Source organism: Meles meles, chromosome 9 (genome assembly GCF_922984935.1).
Source record: "Meles meles chromosome 9, mMelMel3.1 paternal haplotype, whole genome shotgun sequence".
NCBI classification, from domain to species: Eukaryota; Metazoa; Chordata; class Mammalia; order Carnivora; family Mustelidae; genus Meles; species Meles meles.
The window spans coordinates 91,425,568-91,449,425 of NC_060074.1; the positions used below are offsets into that span (position 1 = coordinate 91,425,568).

At 32.5% G+C, this 23,858-nt stretch overlaps 1 protein-coding gene across 1 annotated transcript in view; it reads left to right on the plus strand.

Annotated features, from left to right (window-relative positions):
• LRP1B (LDL receptor related protein 1B) overlaps positions 1-18,036 on the plus strand; it is a 2,013,404-nt gene extending 1,995,368 nt beyond the window's left edge. The window contains exons 87-91 of the mRNA XM_046019480.1: positions 3,149-3,225; positions 10,095-10,185; positions 11,351-11,495; positions 14,582-14,680; positions 16,147-18,036. Coding sequence (XP_045875436.1) covers positions 3,149-3,225; positions 10,095-10,185; positions 11,351-11,495; positions 14,582-14,680; positions 16,147-16,287 — 553 coding nt within the window. The 3' untranslated portion in view covers positions 16,288-18,036. The remainder of the gene's footprint in view (positions 1-3,148; positions 3,226-10,094; positions 10,186-11,350; positions 11,496-14,581; positions 14,681-16,146) is intronic.
• Positions 18,037-23,858: the final 5,822 nt, after the last annotated feature.

The window sequence follows — 23,858 nt, forward strand, 5'->3', positions numbered from 1 at the left end:
AAAACTGTAACAAATGTGGAACAGTAGAATATATTTTATCTTTGGCCATAAAATAATTGTTTTATAAGGAGTATAGGGGAAATTGCAAGGTGATCATCAGCTGATTAAGATGTATAAATATTAAAATTAATTATTTCTCCCACACAGTCTTTGAGAGTTATTTCCAGTATGTAATAAGTAAAATAGTCCCTGAAGATTAGGAATATAAATGTGGTTCCACAATTTAAAAGAGAGGAGCTTTATCACCATGAGCAGGTGATTTCTTTTATCCATCATAAATACTAGATTCCAAGCTATGGATAAAACAGAAAATCAGTACTGTTAACAAATACCACCTGTCCTCCCTAAATAATTCCAGAGTTTGGAATTAAGAATCACATTATCCTTATCTTCTTTGTTTAAAAATCACTCTTTATTTTTTAATTTTTTTTAATGTTTTATTTATTTGACAGAGAGAAATCACAACTAGGCAGAGAGGCAGGCAGAGAGAGAGGAGGAAGTAGGCTCCCCGCAGAGCAGAGAGCCTGATGCGGGGCTCAATCCCAGGACCCTGAGATCATGACCTGAGCTGAAGGCAGAGGCTCTAACCCACTGAGCCACCCAGACGCCCCCACTCTTTATTCTTCTGGAGTTCTAAAGCCATATTTTTCATAACTTCCTAAAGTACTTAAGATACATGATGTTCATGTCAGAACACAATCTGGTCAATTAGCATTTAATCCTCCCATCTCTGAGCAATTCCATTTTTTGACTTCTCAGCATCTCAGTGTAATGATGAGCCCTGAGATTCCTGCCTCTAGTAATAACATCACAAAATGTATCTCAGGTCATTCCTCTTAATATGAGCCCTGATTTAGGTTTTGTTTGCTTTTTTGTTGTTGTTGTTTTGTTGTTTGTTTGTTTGTTTTTGGTTTGGTTTGGTTTGGTTATCTAGGGAGGTAACGTAAAGAGCCACTTTTTATATTTTAATCAGTAAGGCAATATGCCTACACAAAAATAACCTTGTATACATAAGCACTATAATAAAATTATTTAAAAGTCAGTATTGTTTTTCCCCCATTGGAATATGTAAAATATCCTTAGGAAGTTTTGATAAATGTAAAGCTACATAAAACAAAAAGAATTTTGCAATGATCAGAATTTACTCCAATGACATATATATACATTATCCTAAATACTTTATTTGGAATTATCGGTGAACTGTGTCAAGAAGTAGAAACTGTAAAGAATTGGAACAATTTTCTAGATCATTCATCTGCAAAACCGCAACTGAAGAAAAAAAAAATTTTTTTAAAAATCAATGATTTTATCCATTGTCTCCTTTATTATAATTATGTGAAAATGTGCTCATTCCATTACTTCATTTCAGGAATGTAGACAGTCATTGACCTGGCCTTAAAATTTATTTATCTACTTTAGTGATTTATTGCATTATGGTATATAGTAAATGTGAATAGGAAGTATGTATGTAAGCTTTTTATAAAGAATCTAAACAAAAGGTAAGATGATGCATAAATGTTGACTTAATAATATATTAATTTTCATTTAAACCATAATTCATACTCATACTTTTATAATATCATTATTAATCAAATAGCTCTATTCTTGAATTATAACATTATTGTAAATTATGCTGACATTGATATATGCTTTAATGAAACAAATTTTTGTTTCATGATTTGAGTTCTTCAGTCAGGATGATTATATGAGACTTTGCTCATGTTTTAGGAGAGCCAATACTGTCCTCACGGATATCTCAAATAATTCACGTGCCATCATTGAAGCCTAGTTCCAACAACAGCTTCAGCTATCTGAATTGGCCATCATTGAAGCCTAGTTCCAACAACAGCTTCAGCTATCTGAATTCAGCTAATGAATTGGCTATGACAGAATTGGCAGAAACCTTGAAATCGCAGTTATTTAGTTTGGCCACCATGCCCAGAGAGATCTACTTGGAATGGTCTGGAAGCTGTTCTTTCATTGTGTGCAACTATTCTTAATATGGTGGCATTTCACAGTCATTTGAAATAAGAACTGAAGCCCATTAAATGGTCTCTCTGTGGATTTCCTCTGACAGATGCACAGAGGCATCTTGTTTTAGCCAATGGGCATTATTTAAACATAGCTAAAACCATCCCAGCATTTATTTTGATGCATCCAGCTAATTATATGGCTGTGATTTATGTTTAAGTAAAGGATTTTAATCAGATCTTTTATTTCCATCCTCTGCTAGACTTCTCATCATAGTGTCATGGTACCTATCTGGGGAAGACAACTTCTCCCACTAAAAACTTGGGCACATTGTCTTGATTCTATAGGAATGGAAGTCTTATTTCAAATGGGAATGGGCTGCATTTCCTTATCTGTGTTTAGAAGAGTAAAAAATTCTGCAGCTTGAACTGAGACAGATGACCATTTGCTGTTTGATGGTTAATAACACTTTGGACATAGAGCAAGCAGGGAAAAAAAAATCCTGGAAAATTAATAAAGATGGATTTGCTCAACAGGCAAAGTCAGTTTTTATCATGGCTACTTATAATTTTCAGTACTTCTTAAATTAATTCCCAGTTCTTAATTAAGTTTTCAGGTTTGCTATAAAACAAGCTAAATTTAAGATTTAACATAGAATAAGGAAAATTACTATTAATCTAAATTTTGAAAAAGTATTTCAACAAGTGAAGTTCAGTTGAAGTTACCCTCAGCATACTGGCAATATGCAAGACATTAGCAAAACTAATATTTAGGAATCTACCTAATATTTATGAATCTGTGGCTGGCTTCTCCATTTCATCTAGTTGAAGTTACTACTTAGCAGATTTGTGAGTTTTGTTATGAACTAATAATTCTTCTTCTTCTTCTCCTCCTCCTCCTCCTCCTCCTCCTCCTCCTTCTTCTTCTTCTTCTTCTTCTTCTTCTTCTTCTTCTTCTTCTTCTTCTTCTTCTTCTTCTTCTTCTTCTTCTCCTTCTCCTTCTCCTCCTTCTCCTTCTCCTTCTCCTTCTCCTTCTCCTTCTCCTTCTCCTTCTTCTTCTTCTTCTTCTTCTTCTTCTTCTTCTTCTTCTTCTTCTTCTTCTTCTTCTTATTCTTCTCCTTCTCCTTCTCCTTCTCCTTCTCCTTCTTCTTCTTCTTCTTTCTTTTAAATTTTTCTAGATGCTCCACCAACTGGTCAGGCACACAGTGTGAGAGACCAGCCCCAAAGAGCAGCAAGTCTGATCATATTAACACAAGTAAGTTCTTCCGGTTAACATCTTGGGTGCTCTGTATGGTACAGAAATCATTTTTCATGCCTTTACTGGGGGACTTGAGTCTTGGAAAATCTCCTTCATGGAATTTTTCAGGAAATGCATTACAATCCAGGTCGTTTTGGAAAAGATGGGGCACTGAGTTCACCTGGTGACAAGATCCAGCATTCACATGCTCTTTTAGGCAGCAAGAGTTCAAACTCTGGCAGTTTTCAGAATGCACATTTGCAAACCTAGCATAATCTTTTCTGGGGAAATGTACATCAGCTACAAAGGCTTCATATATCACAATGGATATGAGAATGCTCCAGGGAAAAAAGTAATTTCATATTTTAGTTAGAGCAAAGTGTATTTTCTTGAATTGAATTTCATATGTTGTAAAGCAGACTTTACTGGTTAGTCTTAAAGAAAAGTATATTAACAAGCAAATCTTAATCAGGATCATGGTTGATTTATTGTTTCTTTGTCTTCAAAATATTTGTTTTGAAATGTATTAAAATATAGTTCAACATTTTGCAAATCTTTCTTTGTGTAGCTGTAGTCTTAGGACAGATCACTGATATGAAAGTCCATCTACATCATCATTGTGTGTCTATGTGTATATTTTTAACAATTCTAAATGATTTTATGAAGATTTTCAAAATGAGTCTCTTATGGTGGGTGCTTGGTGGCTCAGTCAGTTAAAGATTTTCAAAATGAAGGTCAAAAATAGTTTACCAATTCTTACATATTATCAATTATTTTATTATGAGTGGAGAACTTTTGAAATATGTAATATCTATCAAGTGACTAAATATATTCTTAAAGAAGAATAATATCACTGATGGATAAATGTTTACCTTAGGAATTTTTCTCTAGTCCATTACTGCTGGTGAAAAAAAGATTTCCTGAAAACAATAAAAAACATACTACGGAGTTTGTGAAAAAGGAAAGGCACTATTGAAGTCAAAAGTATGCAATTTTTGTACCCTACATTCAGGATACCAGTATTTGCTGATCTACTTCTTTGTTGTTCCTTGCCCCATCGCTGCTTAAGATCTTTCAAGCAACACTGCCCAAAGTCCCACCATTTAGAGATGAATTTGAGCTAATATGCATGAACATTTTGGAAAAATGGCCAATAGGTCTCGAGTAAATAGCCTAGACATGAAATTTGAATTTGCAGAAATGAGTAATCTTTGATCATAGAGTGTTTGGTGTTTACCCTGGAGTTATGTGTTGTCTTTAGTGAAGGAGGGGGAAAAGAAGACCTTCGGAAAGCTATGGGCACATTATTGTAGGAATAGGGCACTGGGATTTGAGGAATTGGTTCATAAAAACTAGTAGAAGAGGCAAAATATGCCTTGGTTAATTTGATATTACAAAAAGAAAGAAAAAGAAAAAAAGTTCCCTTCTCTCTTCCCAGGTTCTAGGGCTCATATCTAGGTTATCATTTATTGTTCTGGAGACACACTAATTTACATATGATTTTGTGAACCAGCTACAAAGCTCAACAATTACCAATAGTATTGTTTTTAAATGAAAAATGCATTTCAAGTTACCAACGTGGGTAACACCCTGAATTTATAAGTTGAGAATTATGGAGACTATTTACATTAGCCTTTTATCTTGGTGATTTCTCAGTTATCTAAGATAAATAAGAAATACAGCCTTTGAAATAGTCAAAAACAATTATAAGTATTGATAAACTCTGTAAAAAATATGTAAAGTACCACATCAGTTGAATATTCACATTTTACATTAAGTTCCTCCCACAAGGGAAAGTTTGGTGTTTGGAAATGGTTTGGAGGAGAGGAACAACAGATGTTTTTATTGGAGGGTGGTGTCTCCAATTATTTGCAGGGGCAAAAAACCCCCTTATAAGGCAAATGGCTCTAATTCCATACAGTAGTTCTAAAATAGGGACTATCAAACAGAAAGAGTGGCAAGTATTTGCAACCCTTTTTCCAAAGATTCTGATGTCCTTCCTTCCATCACTGATTTAAAGTCATTAAATTTAATGGAAGTATCAATGCACGTTGAAAGGGCTATTAGCTATGTAAATGTCAAATTTCTTAAATTTGAGCAAAATTGACCACATAATGACACTATTAAAAGGCACTTATCATCAGACATTTATGCTTAGAGAAATTTGCCTCAATGACTCTGGAAGAAGGAAAAAAGGTAGTTAAACTGATCCTACCTAAGGTAAAGCCCAGTAGTTTTGAATGTTTGTCAAATGTTCCCCAAACTTGGAGAAACGTCATCTGCCCAGTAAGAAAGATATACTTTAGCAGTATGTTTCAGATCTGCATTTTCACGAACAGTGAAGCATTCCATAATGATCAGACCTTGGGGTAATAAACAATACACTGTTTCTGTTGGCCTGACTATACTGTCAGCTAGCATGGAGATTTATCTTTCTAACTGATGCACAGCTTTCTTAATCATCACTGAGTAGTCATGCTGATGTTTTCTGGCCATTGCTGTTTAAAGTATCAAAAAACTCAGCCAGTGGAATTAAACAGATTTGTTATCCTAGCATGTTCCGCTGAGGTTCCACTTAAAAAAAGCTAGTCTGACTCTTCTGAAGTTATTTTAAAGATTTTTAAATTAAATATGATAAAATATTCCTTGGGTACTTCTATTTAAATTTTACATAAAGTTTTATGGGAGTGAATGCTCAATGTTTGAATTATGCTCTTCATATTTGCTAAAATTAAAAAGGATAAGAATATACTCAGCATTTGTGAGGCAGTAATATTGAGATGCTTTATTTTAGTACAGTGACAATAGAGATGTGATATCTGTTAGGGAGTTGTGTTTCCTCCTTTCCTATTTTGCCCTTATCTCTTTTATGCCATCTTGTTTTAAAATAGAAAGACAAAACAAAACAAAACTATGTGACACCAAGGAACCAAAAATTTGCAAATACAGAGAAATAAGTGAAATGTGACAAAATAATGCCTTTGTCCTAATTCTCCCAAAGCAAATATTTATCAAGCCTCAACTAAGTGTCCTACTGAATGAGATCCCAGAGACAAGTCAGTGAGACAGACAGTGCCTCTTCTTTGAGGCTGAGGTTCTAGAAGGGTATACCGCAATAAAGCAAGGAAGCAAATGAGTAAACACGCAAACTTATGAAATAACTGTCAGTTTTTATTGGTTCTGTGAAGGAGACCAAAAAAAAAAAAGGAAGCATAAATGTAAAATGGCAGGTGAGAACTAAGGTCAGGAATGATTTGTCTGAGGTGATGACACAGAAGCTGAGATTTGAAGGGTTAGAAACAGAAGACACTGAGGGTATTTCAAACACAAGGGACAGCAGGCACAAAAGCCCTGGAACAAGAAATAGAACTTCTCAAAGTTTTGAAAGACCAGTGTGCTGGGATCAAGGGGGCAAGAGGGAGAGTGGTACAAAGTGAGGATATTTTCTTTATGACCTTTAAAATTACAGTTCATCACAATGCTTAAGCGAAAACACCCTAATCACAAAAACATATTTACATTCACATATGTGCCTATATGTGAACATGACTTTAAGAACAGAATATATAGCAATATATCAAAAGAGGTCAATTATAATGGCATGTTTAATATTTATATTTTTCCACTATAAATTCAACCAATAAACAAAAGTTTCTCTTCCTGACTTCCATGACACTGAGTTATTCTGGTTCCCTTCTTACCTCTCGAAGCAACTCTCTTCTTTGTGAGATAAGTTCTCCCTGTCTCTTCTGGAAAGCTCATTCTCTCCACTTACACTATACACACTGTTCTCAGTGGACCACAGTTCTTAAACTTACTTACCGACTGAATGTTGCTTACCCCTACATTTCTATTCCCAGGCTTGGTTTGTCTCCTAGTTTGAGCCATAGATCCCACTGCACAATTACTATATCCATATCTATATCCATGGCAAGGTCTATATCATCTGTATTCCATGGGACATTCAAATTCAACATGTCCCAAAATGATCTCACCACCTTCCCCTACTCAAGTACAGTGCTATGACAATATATATGTTTAATTATTTAATAAACATGCATGTTGCGTTTTCTACATGATAGACAATCTTATTTACATTACTATGAGGTCGTATTAATGATGACTCTCATTTTATGGATGTGTGAATTGAGACAAAGGTAACTAATTTGCCCAAGGATATGTTGCTAGTAAGCTGAGGTTTGGACAAAGATAGCCTGGCTCCACAGTCAATTATCTCAACTGCTGAACTATACTGCCTCTCCCAGGGAAAGGGTCTCTTCAATCTAACAATCTGATAACACAGTCCTTTCTAACCGGAAAGTGTTGTGTAATGACAGAACAATGTTGCAAAGAAAGAAAGACTTATATTTTACATGACAAGGTTATTGAGATATCATCTCCATCTGTAATAAGTATAGAATATGCTTTTAAAAAAATCAGTTTAAATGATCTACGAATAGCTAAGGAAAAAAAAACACCTGCAGTAAATTTTGATTGATCTGTTACAATATATTTACTACTATATATTCTACTTATTTTGATAAAAGTCTTCTAATTCTTTTAAAAATATATGTTGTTACCAGTTGCTCCACTTGATAAATTTTTTTTTTAAATCCAATTTTAAAACCTTGCCAGTTGCCACCCTGCATTATATATTGGCTACACTAAACATTATTGCAGTTACCTTAATTGGTTATATAAACATCTTAGAAGTCTAGGCTCTTAAAGTGCTGCAATGTAAGGATTTGGAAGTGCCATCACAGATGGCAGAAAGAAAAAGGAAGAGATTGGTAAGGTTTTTTTAGCATGTATACATAACAGAATTTCTACCTTATATAGCAATAAAAGAAACTATATAGAACAAATAAAATCTTTTTTAAAATAATATACAATTGGCAGTAAAGAGAAAGTAACTTTATATGCCCAAAGACCAGAATTAGTATTTTATATCTACCAATTTACCACAAATTTTAGGGGGGGAGATAAATAATGAAGTAAGGATATTTATAAAGTCATGAACAGTCAGTTGAAGTCATAGTTTATGAAAAGACCAAGCTGTTCACTGGTATTTAAAAATTTGTGAATAAATGTTAATTACTATCCAAGGTGCCAGATCTCTACTTTTATTAATTACTAATAAATTACACATTCATATAAAGTTCACTTTCCCCAAACCAAGAAGGTAATATAATATCAAACTCACTAAGATGTATGGTCCTGGTAAGAACATGAAATAATAAAATGAGTTTTACATTTTAGAAACTGATTAAATTAGGCAAGTCATTTTTTTTTTCTCGCATGGAAGAGGTAGTTATTTGGTTATTTTAAACAAATGATTTTTAAAGTTCAAAATTAGAAGATTATTTTACACATGAGATTTCCTTAATAAAGACCTTTTGGTATTTTGGTAAACAATCTCCAGGATAGACCATGTCACACAGATATCGCCTGTCTAGAGCTATCAAAACTGATCTGTATTACTATTTTGTTGTCCCCACGCAGCTGCTTATTGTGCTAAATATTACCATTCATTTCTACCACAGTATTTTTATATGCATGTGTATTTGTAGAGAAAAATTTATATATTTAATAACTCCTAATATTTCTTGAGCCATTCAAGATACCCACAAAAAAATTTCAGTTAGTTTTGAGGTTTATTTGCGTTAGTTTTTAGCTGACTCAACTGAATCAACCAGATGCTTATTCTAAATAGACAAAAGCCTTTGTCTCACAGACACTAGATATTTATCTGCTGGACAAGTTAACATTAGGTACTTGATAGAGCTACTTAATACCTTCTTGTTATTAAGCAACCCTCACATTCAGTTTTCTTCCTGCTTTAGTGACATAATTGTTGGTATATTTTCCAGTGGATCACATTACCAGTAAAAGGGTATTATCTCCTTCCTCTGGAGGATGGGAGTGGAGAGGGGAGAGATGGTGGCTCTTATTGCCAAGGCAGAAATGGAACTTCTCCTCTATTTTGTTTTTCCCCTATGCTCAAATGTATAAAAAGTAAGACCCAGTTTCTCTGACCATTCTTAGAGATCTATTCCATAGATCTTTTATTACATTTTGAAGATAGGTGATACAACCTAAGATCACTTTTATAAATACATGGAAAAAGGTGAAAATGGATATTTACAACATAAGCCAAACCCTCATATTTATTTTGCTGAAATTATTCTGGAACTGGAACTTAAGAAAGAGATTCCTCTTTGGCTCCCCAACCCCCATTCTGTTGAATCAAGTTAATAGCCCTGTGTAGTAGGACTCTTTGTCTCTCTTTTATTGGTGAGGAGCATGAAACTCAAGTTTTAAATAACTTATCCAAGGGCTCACTCTAAGTAAGTTTAAAACTGATCAATATTTAGGCTTTGTCTATCTGAATCCAACACTGATGTCCTTCTATTTGGCCAGGCTGCCATCTGATTTGTTACATGTGCTCATTGATAGAGAGTATTTATAGCTAAAGGAACAAAACTAAAAGTGGGATTGTGGCCAGTGGAACTATATAAATGTGTGTTTAGTCACCATTGATTTACAAGAAGTTACCAACATGTACTAAATTACATCATTGCAAGTAAACTTGTGTAGTGAGAATCAGACTCAGACTGACAAAGAAATCAGCATTTCTAACCTCAAAGTATTTAACTGCAACATATAAATGAAAGATATCTAAAGAAACATTTCCAGCAGATCTAGGATTTAATAGGAGAGTGATTTTTCACTACCATATGTATGAACTAAGAATATAGACATTTGACTTTAGCTTTACTTTTCATTACATCCGTGGTCAAAAGATTTGGTATAATAAAGTATTCAGTTATATCATTCTTTAATTCATTCTATTTATGTGTTCACCTATTCATTCATTTCTTTTTCAGGAAGCATCGCCATCATTGTACCTCTAGTTCTCCTGGTGACTTTGATAACCACTTTAGTAATTGGTTTAGTGCTTTGTAAAAGAAAAAGAAGGTAAGATTCAATGGTTTAGACAAAAAGTCAGTAAATAAATTATACACAGAGTTACAGAAATGTAGTGTTTTTCTTTTTTTTTTAATTCTTAAAAAATGGTTTAGTTATTCCAACTGAAAAATCTTGTTTTCGAACCCCTTTATCCTTCTATTTCATTTTAAAGTGAGTATAATCCAGAATGTTCTTCTCCCTTGTTATATTGACAGAATGGCTCTATTTATATAATCTAATAAAACTAACAATGGGACATATTAATTAAAATTTCAACATAATTTTACATATTTGGCAGTTTTCCCATGAAACAGCAAGAGTCTGAAGCGCACCCTGTTATCTTAATGTGTAAGATTAGTAATGTCAATACAATGATCCTGAATATGTATTATGTATCACAACTTGTGCATTTCATTCACAAATTCTGTATTGGTTTATTTTATATAATCTGAGAATATAATTTTTCAATTTATGTGAACATATAGTTATAAACAGTATAATTTTTCAATTTATGTGAACATATAGTTATAAACATCTAGAAGGAGTAGGTTATCTATGGAGTTATTACCCAGAACCAAGTGTTTGTGAGTCAGTTTTTTAAAAAGCATGACTTGGGATTGAAAACAATCGATTTCAGGGCTGCCTGGGTGGCTCAGTTGATTAGGTCATGATCCTGGGGTCCTGGGATTGAGCCCCTGCTCAGTGGGGAGCCTGATTCTCCCTCGCCCTCTACCCCTCTTCTCCCTCTACCCCTCCCCCTGCTTGTGCTCTCTCTCCGTCAAATAAATACATTTAAAAAAAAGAAAACAATCTATTTCAAAGATTCTTTATCACTACTTTTTCACCATAGTTTTCAGAAATAAGGGATAAAAGTGAATTAAAAAAATAATGAATTTATGAATATTGTTTCAACTAATGTATTAGCTATTTAAGAGGAATATGTTCCAAGTGCATTTTTTACTGTCAAATCTAAATAATTTAAAGAAATAACTTATCACATTAAGACTTTCTTTGTTCTTCTATGACTTGATAAATATCATTTATTTTGAATACATTTTATGAACTCTCTGTGAGTTATATTAAAATAAATGAGTAAATCTACAAATGTAATAGTTTTATGTATCATTGTAATATTGAGATAGTTTATACTTACATTAATGTTCACATATTCTAGGACAAAAACTATTAGAAGACAGCCTATTATCAATGGAGGAATCAATGTAGAAATTGGGAATCCATCTTATAACATGTATGAGGTGGATCATGATCACAACGATGGAGGTCTTTTAGATCCTGGTTTTATAGTAGATGCAACAAAGGTAATATATTTTAAGATGGTAGACAGTAAGCACTAACATTTCTCTGTCATTTATCTATAATGCAGTCCTGAATTTTATCAGCACTTCTTTTATCTGAAGTTACAGTAAAGAACTTTAGGATGTATTGAATGTTACAGTCTTTTTTAAAAGAAAAAAATAAGTTATAGCTTCCTTTCACCTGAAGCATGAAGTTAAGAAAACATGTTTTGGAAATTAGATATGTATTCATTCATTAAGTTGATAAACATGTATAGGTTCCTTAAAATAATGTCTTACTCAAATGCGTTGAGATTCTAGCATATCTAAATGTATAGCCTAGTATAAAAATACTGATTTATTTTTTAATAATAAAAAGAGAACAGGACTTCATTGTCAAAACAGGTATTTTATTTCCAGTAGTATTTCATTGATTCAACTAAGCTGTGCCCTTGGATTTGTTTGTAATCAAATTACTTTTGAAAAATATTTTCTACTATAATCGCCTTCCTATTGATTTAAGTTGTATCATTGATAGACACAGCCTAAAAACCTAACTCTTTTGGTAAAGTTTCTATTCTTATCATTATATGCTCAGATTGGCAGCTTTTAAGAGAAATAGATAAATGATACAATTATCCAGATAAAGTAAACTCACAAAGATTCACTAAACTTTATTAACTTTATATTTTACATGAGAATGATGAACTATTTTACTGTGAATTAAGAACATTAATTTGCTATTATGGAATGATTTTTCTTAGCTTATTCATTCATTTATTGAATAGCTAATTTATTTCCTGATATATTAAACGTCCTTTGTTCAAAATGCACCTTTACATTGTAAATAATCACAGCAACCAGTCTATGTCCAAATGGGTTTGCACTCATAGCAATAGCTGTTCCCAAAGATGTTGAATAGCATCCCATACATTCAGGCTAGTTCTGAATCCATAGCCAGATTGTCTGAGCCTGAAATCAATGGTCAAATAATTATTTCTCAGAAAAATAATCAATTATTAGTGCATGTATAAATTTTTTACACTATCAGAGGACATTATAGTGACTTTTTCCTAATTAGAAATAAATTTATATTTATTTTTCATTATTAATCCATTAACTCCTACATTTGAAATTGTTAATGAAATAAAACCTAGAAACCTAAGTTTCAGTATTTCTACTTTAAAAATGGTAGACTTTAGGTCTTAACCCACTGAGCCTGGGAGGCTCAGTGGGTTAAGCCTCTGCCTTCCACTCAGGTCCTGATCCCAGGGTCTTGGGATGGAGCCCTGCATTAGGCTCTCTGCTTGGCAGGGAGTCTGCTTCCCCAGCTCTCTCTCTTCCTGCCTCCCTGCCCACTTGTGATCTCTGCCTGTCAAATAAATAAATAAAACCTTAAAAAAACATGGAAGACTTTATATATGGTGCACATTGTTATTTGATAATTTATCTATGAAGAAGATAAATAATAGACTTCTCATATTCTTTGAATTCTTCTTAGAAAAAGGACACTGTCTGTAAGTATAATATGAACTGATGAGGACATATTTTATACACTTTTCATAAGGAAAGTTCTCTTTTTTCCCATCATTTTTATTCCTAGTGATAGAATTCATCCAATTTTGGATACTTAAAGAAAATGGTTTTTTAGTACTCCATTTAAAAATTTTTCCACATTTACTCTAGGAAAATAAAACTATGCTTCAGTGCCCTTCAGATACACTTTTAATATACTTTGCACATAACATGCAATAAATATTTATTTACCAATTTGTTGACTGATTAACCAAAATTACATTAATGTGACTTAGATGGCTGAGTCTAGCTAGCTTCTGATTTTTGAAATGCAAATATGAATTGTTGCCTAAGAAGCAACTGCAAAAGACACAACTAGTCCTAATAGGTATAAACACTTATAGAAAGCAGAGGACCACACCAAAGCAACATTAATAATCTAATGGTTTTCATAGGGTATCCGCTGAGTCATGATGGTTTGATATAGTCATGATGTGATCAAATACAAACTGCATTACACATAAAGAGGATTTTATAGAGCATTTTCATTATTTTCAAAATGGATAAAATTTATACTTCAATCATACCTTCTAATCAAAATAACAGAAGGAGTAAGTAAAGTTAATAAAAAAGATTTGACTATGGAGGCAATCACAGAACAGTTTGAAGATTACAAAAAAGGAAATTAGTATTCACTGGTTTTATTTCCAAATTCATCTCAAATGTTACTTAGATTATTCTCAGTATTTTTTCAATGAAAACTTTGTGGGAGAAAATGAAGAGGCAATATTGACCTGATTTTATATTTAAAATCTTTTTCTGAGACCCTTATCCTTATCCCAAACTTTGTGATTATTCATTAAGAGTTGGTAGTTAATTTTTTTCAATTCACCTTTAATTTACTTCAAATTTGCACATTATTTTTTTATGCTTTTCAAATGTTTGCCTAGTTTTCACCCTATTTGGATCACTAATAAATACTTCATCCCAAATATGAGTGTACCAGATTGGCTAATTCTGCCCTTAGACCCAAGAAAATTTAAAGTCAGTGTTCTTGTACAGAGACTTAGTGAACTAGTTTAATTAGTAATTCATCTGGAGAGTCAGATTTCCAAAATAAAGTTTTTTTTTAAATGTAACATTTTTAATTCTTTTTAAATATAGAGTGGTGATGAATCTTTAATTAGAAGCAGTCATATATTTGAGTGTTCAAAATGGGCTACTGTCAGAACTTTTCAAAGGGGCAAAACCTTAAGTGGGGGAGTGTTGTATATTTTTCACAGAGTAATTAACAAAGATAGGCTTTATTTGGGAAGGATGAAGTTAAATAAATAGAAATGTATGGAGGTATTTTGATGTATGGCGTGTCTGTCAGTAAGCTATATGTAACAGAAATGTCTATGTAAAAATCACAGATCCAATATTTATGGTTTTTTCTCAATCTATTAACGCTATGATGGACACACCATTTGTGTCCCAGGGCTAATGAGTATTTTTATTTTTATGAGTATTTTTATGACTTAATATGAGTTTATGTCAATGAAAATCATTCTATGATATTAGATTGGAAACTAAAATTCTCTGTTTACATACAGGCCAGGTATATAGGGGGAGGGTCCAGTGCTTTCAAGCTTCAGCACACAGCACCACCCATCTACCTAAACTCTGATTTGAAAGGACCACTAACTGCTGGGGTGAGAGAAGAAAATTCATTATTCCATATCCATTCCATCACAGAACCCCTCGCAATGAAAGATGATGGCTAGACTTAGATAGGGGCTGTCTTTAATTGAGTTTTTAATTAACAAGAGATTTCAAAACAGCATTAAAATCAGAGGCTTATGTTAGATATCCTGCTTATGCAAGATTTCATAGAAAACATGTTATCATTTTAGACAAGCTATTAAGTAGAAATATCTCTTCTGGTGATTTTGAAAATGTCACAGCACTTTAATAATAAAAATGAGTATTTGTTATTCTTAGAAATTTCTAGCCAGAAATTTAAACTGAATAATTTAAACTTAAATTCATGTTTGGCTTTATTCACTTCCTATTAAGATGTTTTGTTTAGTATTTGCAAGTTTGATGTCAATTTAAATAAAAATATACTACAAAATGTGGCATCATGTTGAGAAATTAGAAATGGCCTAATGAGACCACTTAAAAAAATTTTTTTAATTAAATAACTAGTTTGTAGTGGAAGGTACTTGATTTTGAGTTACATGGCTTACGGTAGAAGGAAGAGGGATCAAAATAGGGGTATAAAAATTCCTAGGGATAAGTATGTTCTCCCTTGTACCTCTCTCCCATCAGCTGTTTTTCATTCTCATTTTTTATCATGGTTGTTTCATTTGCATTGCTCAAAGATTATATGTTTCTTTGTTGGAACTAAGATTTAGTATTCTGTATTTGGGAAGACAAAACTAAACGAAAAGTAGGCAATAATTTCTTGGGTTAAGTTGCAATTAATAAAATAATAAACATTGTATGTTTTTCAACTGTAAGAGAACACTTCTGCATGTCTCGATTCTACTTCAAAGTGCTCTGAGTTTCTACGAAAATTAAAATGACAATGAACTTCACAATTCCTTGGAAGTGTCCAAAAGTACTTCCAGTAATAAATACATATGAGTTGTTTGAAGCAAAAATACTCTTTATTTGAAAGTCTATTTCACCAATATATTTTTTTATTATTTTCTTTGTTTTCCTGTTCTTAACTTCCTATTGAAACAATTATAAGCTTCAAGCAATTAGATGACTTTCTGTAAACACCTCCTTCCTGCCACTGCTATGGTAGTAAGGGGGCAAACACATGGACTGGAAATAAGATGATTTGGTTCAATGTTTTATGCTTTCAAATAAAGCCTCAGTGAATATTGTCTTCACAAAGATATCCTTGGGCTTTTACTATTGTGTCAAAGTTCCACTTAGATTCACAACTTACCTGAAAAACGTACAATTATGTTTTTATCTAATACCACACAAAAGTCAACTAAAGCCTGTAAACAGAATTTAAATTACATATGTATAATTACTATTTAGAAAATTAAATGTATTGCATATAAGTGTTGTTAATATTGAAAGACAGACATCCTAGAAAATAATTAAGATGGTCAGAGATGATAAAAATTGAATTTATCTATTTTTTTTTCTCCTGCAGACAACAAATTACTCCAATCCAGTGTATGCAAAACTATATATGGATGGGCAAAATTGTCGGAACTCCTTAGGAAGTGTTGATGAAAGGAAAGAACTGCTTCCAAAGAAAATAGAAATTGGGATAAGAGAGACAGTGGCATAATCAGTGATACCTTTTATATGCTGTATAAATGTATAAAATATAAGGATTACTTTTGTATGTTCCAACAGTATTATACTTGTTTTGGCATCAGCATTACCTCCTTCTTTATCTTTCTCCTGGTTAATTGTTTTCTGAGTTTTCTGGGTTTTACTTTTTGCTGATGACTATTGATTGACCATTTGTATGGTATTTTTATGAAAAAGAACTGCACTACAATACAATTTACAACAATGCTGCTTATATGATTCACCTTTGGATTTGTTAAAATTAAAAACAACATATTCCTTTGTAGTGTGAATATGAGCAATCTATTTTATATGAACTTTTTTGTTTCTACTTAATCAACAAAGAGAATCTCTGCACTTTTTCATTATATGGTCTGAAAGCTGTAATACAATATCATTTTACTTTTCCCTTTAAACTGATGGAAGAATGACTGAATGGTCAACTCTCTTCTTTGTGCCCATTAAGGTTGATTCAGACTGCTGAAAATATCTAGCCCTCACAAGTCCAGCATCACCTGCTTTGAAATTAGCCTTAGATTGCCAAGCGATAGATGAAAATTTTGAGGAAAAACTTTAAAAATATATACAATTAATAATTTGCATGAATACCTACGACTACATTTACCAAAATTTAGTGGACTCTCTGTGATATACTAAACATATACATCCTATAAACAACAGTTATATTTAGGTGGTAGAACATAGCAAAAATATAACCAGAAGTGGAAAGACCACACTTGCTATGGGATAAGACCTTTTGTTCTCCCTCGGTCCTGAGGTAAATAGCCAGCCTAAAGCACAACAGGGCAATGGGTACTCATGCCTTAGGAAGTTCTTCCTAGTCATGTGCATTTTGTGGAAGATTAACCCAATCCTTTACACCACACAGAACACAGAACAATAATATATAAGCACACAAATTGATGACAGAACTTCAATTATGTGAATGCGTTCTCTTTGCTAGGTCAAGAGAAAGAGGTAAAGCAGCCATTATAGTATAGAGTAGTTGGTAAATATTTTCAATATACAGTATGACTAATCCAATATTTGCCCTATTCAAAATATATTCTTAAGGGACGTAACAGGTTATAGAAGAACAATTATCTGTCCATAATCAAAGGTGGAGAGTGTAAATGCTGACCAGTTACTCTGGTACTCTAGTTTCTTTTGGTTATGCAAAACACATGGACCCCATTCACCTTTTTGTTTGTTTGTTTTCAAATTTTGATTGAAATAAGTACGATTTATTTAAGTTGTATAAAAAAGGATAGCATTTTTATACAGATATCTTTAAAGGCACAAAAGATTTATTCACAAGGTATGAGGGCTTTTTGTTCCTCTGATAGACATGACTGACTTTTAGCTGTCATAATGTATTAACCTAACAGATGAAATATGTTTGTGGTTGCTCTTTATCCCTTTGTACAAGCATTAAAAAAAAACTGCTGTTTTATAAAGAGACTTTTTGTTGTACTATGTGCATGCATACTACCTATTTCTAAACTTTGCCATATTGAGGCCTTTATAAACTATTGATTTATGTAATACTAGTGCAATTTTGCTTGAACAATGTTATGCATATCATAAACTTTTTCAGGTTCTTGTTTAAGTACATTTTTTAAATTGAACAGTATTTTTCATTTTGGTTATAATAGTCATTTTGCCTATGTTTCTACAATGAAGTGTTAAAGACTTTATAAAAAATTGTTGACTGACTTATTTAAATGAAATTCTACATATTTAAGTGCTTGCGTTGGGTAGTTTTTAAAAGTAAGAAAATTCCTTTCTTTGTGGACTGTAATATCCGTAGGAAACTATTTTAGTAAACATGAGACATAATTTTTGGTATATCCTTAGAGCATACTTTCTGGGTTGGGTTGATTTCATTACATCACTTTTAAAAGCACAATAGAGAAAGCGTTTTCTCTCTTCTTGAAGCAGAAACATTTTCCTTGTTTTGTATTTTCCCCCAAGATATATTGTGTATTACAGATTCTTATATTGCGATAGAAAGAGAGGTAGGTTATACACACAGTAGTGTGACAATTGTGTTGAAATAAGCCAAAGCTCTTCCTGCCTTTCCCATTCTCAGAAAATGTACTTTATGGAAAACTCAGATTCCATTAGATTCTATGTAGGCATTATTTTGTAAGTGGAATGGTTATTGGTATATATCATCCTGGAGTATCATCCTGGAGAAGCAAATACAGGAAGTTCTGATTTACTGGAGCTTTATTATCTAAAGTTGACTTTTTATATCAAAGCTTTATAAATGTTACTGAAATTATTATTTGAAAGAAACAGAACCTAGAGACTGAGATGATCTTGATACAATTGCCAGTGTTATAAATATTAACATATCATATATGACATACAGACAACTAACACCCAGAGTCTGACACAACAACCTGTTTTTTCACTACAGCATTGATGAAAACCATAGTTGAGAGAATTCAGGATATACTTTTTAACCCTGAGGTCCCATCTACATTATCATGGTCCTTATGTCCACATAATGCTTCACCATCCCATGCTGGTTCATTCAAGTCCACATCAGAGTTCATAGTTTTTCTTTTTGCAATTATTTTGCCTTCAATATTTACAGGACAAAGATATTTTTTCAACTACTTAAATTTATTATACTTATATAGCTCTAGCTCTTTCAATTCTCTGATGCAAAAACTCATATAAATGCAAGAAATTCAGGTGTATAATTTTCCTCTGTGGTTACCATTCTTTATAAATGCCATCACCAAAACACTTCCTAAAACATTCCTTCAAGCTTTGATCTAACATATTTTCTAAAAATGAATGTTTCCTGGTGAATTCTCCTTCTTATCCAAAAAGACTATTCATCCAAAATACGGGGTTCCAACTTGTAGACATTTAGACCCAGTTAATTCTTTATAGTCCTTTGTAAGGAAGGATATTTAGCAGGATCTCTGCCTTCTATCCATTAAATGTTACTGACACCACCCAAAGTTGGAACAACCAAAATGTCTACAGACTTTGCCAAATTTCTTCTGGGGAAAAAATTACACTTATTAAGAACAAATGGTCTAGGGCTGTGTTCTACCTTCTACTATTAAAAAGTTTTCAGATGAAATAGCTAAGTCAAAAAGAAGGAAGGAAGGAAGGAAGGAAGGGCACCTCGGCATGAGAATCATGGTGCTCCCTCCAAGTTTTTAAGTTTTTAATACTGATGATACATGAGTTATAGAAACTTGGTATTAGTTAAGTGCCTATACAATAAAACAACAACAACAACAAAACAAAAAAGGGAAAACCAACTAAGGGAGAAAGTTTCATTTAGAAACTCTCACAGTTTTGTGTAAATTTGGGCTATTTTAATTTACATAAATGTGTTTTATTTGGCCATTTAATGCCATTTATGATTATGTTTTATTTTGTTTTGTATTCGATTATATGCTTATTTTGTTGGTTCTTGAGATTGAGATTTAAACTTATACTTTTCTTGTACAAATGTTACTTTCCGTTTTTATGATGACTCAGATATGAAGAAGTTCAATACTCAATGTATGTTATATCTACTATAAATGAACTATAATATGCAAAATACCCACAATTTCCAAACCCTAACTGGGAAAATTGATATATGTGATAAAAGGAACAGGGAAAAAAAATACACTGCTTATTTTCCTTAAGCCTCTCACATGTCCATATCTTCAAACAGATAATCATGATGTGAAATCTGATTCCTCTTTAGGAACACTATTACTATTTTCATTCAAGCTTTTCATGTAGTATTACTTTAAAAATTAAAATATAAAAGATTAAGAATCCCACTGAGTTGAGCAAAATATAACTCACCACTTCTTGAAAGCTGTTTTCTTTACCTAATGCTACATTCCAGTTTCCATCAATTTAATGAAAACTTTTTCAAAATAGAAATCCTTGAATTATAACTTGTAAGAAAAGGAGAGATTCAAGCAGTTCTTTGTGAAGATGACTACCAGATAATATAACACACACAAAAATGATTTTTCCATATATTTTGAATGTGAGAAAAGCAACAAAAAGAGTGAGAAAACAGTATTTTTTGGTTCTGCTACCAATTCCATTGCTAATATACTCAGAAAGTTAACACATCAAGAAAAAAATACAGATAATTAACAATATACAGAAAGGGTTTTATTTAGAACAACATTTAGTTTTTGATGATGTAATATCCACAGGTCCAGGAACATGTACTTCATAATGTGTTATTCATGTATCCAGTTTTTTTAAAAAATAAAATGAAATGAGTTCTTTGGTTTAACTTTTCTGTAGTAGTTATAGCTAAATGACTATAACTTATTCTGAAAAAATAGTTTCTAGTGAATGCTATCATGTGATGCTATCAAAAATCAAAAGAAAAATTGGTACTAAAGATGGCCTATTTGACAAATTCTATGTTTAGAATGTGTTTATTCTCTCTGATGGATAGTCTGCCCCTTTAACTGGGGTTTGTAAGATAACAGTGAACTGAAGCAATGCAGTACTGAAGCTTTACTCATTTGTTCACTCCAAGATAATTTTGTAGCTGTGGTTTCTTCTGCAGTTTTAATACATAAAATATGAGGTCCTGATGCAATTGATTTCTAGCTATTTATGCCATAGTAACTTGGGAAACAAATAATAAAACTCATAAACTTTCAAAAGATAAGGTCCATAACAAAAATCATACACATTTTATTCAGGTCAGTAATTTAACTATAAATGAGAAAATATTTTTTTCACAAACAGAATAAACTGTGAAATATGATCGAGAAAAAAAATCAGGAGTTTGAAATATGAGGCTGTTTATGGAGATACTTAAAAAACAATACACAGGGTGCCTGGGTGGTTCAATGGGTTAAAGCCTCTGTCTTTGGCTCAGTTCATGATCCCAGGGTCCTGGGATGGAACCCCATCCCGCGTTGGGCTCTCTGCTCTGCAGGGAGCCTGCTTCCCTTCCTCTCTCTCTGCCTGCTGCTCTGCCTACTTGTGATCTCTCTCTGTCAAATAAATAAATAAATAATCTTTTTTAAAAAAGTACACAGAGTTTAAATTTAGAGTGAGCTGTATTTGTCAGTAGATAATGTCAAAAGTTAGGTAGGAAGTAACTGGACAATGAGATTGCAAACAGGAGTAAACTCTGTCCTTGCAGTCAGCTAGCATCAATGGTAAGTTTGTGGAAATCCATATAAATACACAACAACAACAATAACACACACCCCACATATTTTCACACACTGACTCTGATGACCCATTAATTGTGAAGATGGCATTTCTCTCCTATTTTATGTAAAATTCAGTCATGTTTAGCTTCTCTGGTTTATAATTTCAGAAGTCACTACTTTTCTCCAGAGTGGTAACTTCTCCATTTGCTTCCTTTTTTTTCCTATCCAAAGTGACAGTACAGGAGGCCAGTATTCCTCATCAGCTATTTTGTTATAACCTGTGTCCCGTATTGCTTATTCTATTGTAAAAAAAAAAAAAATTCATTTTAGAAAATTTAGAAAATAAATATAAAGAAAAAAGAAAAACTACCACTAAGTTAAAACACTAGAAATAGCCAGTTACCATTTTAAAGAATTTGCGTTTGTTGTAGGCTCATGCAAAAATTTAAATTTTGTACCCTGCTTTTAAAATATAACATTAGAATATTTGCTTTATGTCTTTTCTGGGCTTTTATTTGGTTACTTATTTTTATTCAGCTTCTGTTTATCCTATACAGACTTCATATTGCATGAGTTTATTTTTGTCTTTTGATTTGAAAGTTATTTATTTATTATTTGTTTTACTGTTAAATAATTTTAACTTTAAAAAATGTACTAATAATTACATCCAAAATTTTAAAATGTCTCTCTTTTCCCCTCTAACATGAGAAGTTTAATATCCTTAGACTCCCCTAATCTAACTTACCCTCCTAGTTTTGCTGAAGTTTGTGGTTTTATTTTGACAAATATTAAATGAAGTAGTATTTTTATATTTTTGTCTTCTTTTTATTAATTGGAATATTTTCAAATTTTAGTGTTTCTCTTTTTAATCTTCATTCCTTTTACTACATGATTTTTTCATTATTTATTTTTATTTAAGTCTAATTTTATTGGTATATTTCATCAAGTATACTCATAAAAAGCCTTTATCTGTGGTATATTGCTGAGCTGTTGTACTTATACAAACATTTCTCTAAGGTCTTCAAAAACAAATGTCAACTCAACTCAATGTATAGAGATTTTCCATTTCCTGCAAAATTAAGTTGCACCTGCCTCCCACTTCCTGCTGATATTCAATGTTGTTTAAGGATAAGTCTGAGACCAAACAGATTTTTCTTTTTTTGTAACATTTCTCCCCAGACTTAAAAAAACAAAACAAATTATAATAAAGATATTTTGCCACATATGCACTTACGTTTTTTATTAATTTTGTCTACTTAAAACAATGTTTATAGATGAGATTCATTTTCTTCAAGATATTTTCATTACTTTTGTCCAAACTGATTTAATACACAGAAGTTCTTAGGTTAAGTATTTTTTTTCTCACACCTGCATCATTTTAATAATTTTTTTCTTTCATTCTAGAAGAGATTTTCAAGTTTCTGCCCTGCATTTTTAGTTGATCTTTTTCCCTGCAGATTCAATTGATTTTTCATGTATGCGTGTGCCTCGGGAATGAGTCCTTTCTTTTTTTTTATTCAGCTTCCTTCTTAACTTAGTTTTTCTTTTGTCTTGTTTAGTGTATTTTTTTCTCATGGCTTTCTGCTGAGGTGTCATAGTAACTATTTCCTACTCACAATACCAACGAGTTTTCAAAAGTTCTCTTTTTCAACAATTCTGTAAGCCTATGGAACAATGCCTTCATGTCCCTGTGCTATTAAATTAAAAGTAGTAATAGCCGAACGTCCTTCTTATGTTTTTCTTTTCTACTTACTGATTTTTATTTACAGAGAAAACACTGTACTTTCAGTGCTTTCCATATACATAGTATATGCAATATGTACCTGTTCCCACATTCCATCAATTTTATGCCTCTTAAATATCTTTCTTAGCCCTATAACTCCTGGACCATTTCTCCCTCTTACATCCTTGTGAGTCTCTCCTAGAACCCAGTGTGATCATTTTCATTCTCATATCACTATATTTTTATTTACTTAAATAATGAAACAAAGAAATGCATGAAAATGTCAATGCTCCTGTTTGCCATAGGACCAGGATTCTTTTCTGTAATCCACATTCAGCTACATCCCCAAATAGCATGTCCTATGTTGCGCTCTGACCTTCTGTAAATTCAACAGGAGAGAGACAAACTTCTTCAGTGCATCCACATCCCTTCCCTTTCTTAGAAAGGGTCCTTGGTATCTGTCTATTTTCTGGCAGCATCACTCTTTGAAAGACTGTAGTACCATGGATTGTGGGCAGTGACTGTTCAGTGGAAGGATGGCTACCCACTTCCTTTTCTAATACAGATCGCAGGGCTTTGCATCTTGATAAAGAATATGGGGGTGGGGGGAAATCCCCCCAAAACATTCCAGAACCATGTTTCATATTTCTGTCAGTTTTATAATCTTCCTGGTTTCCCTTT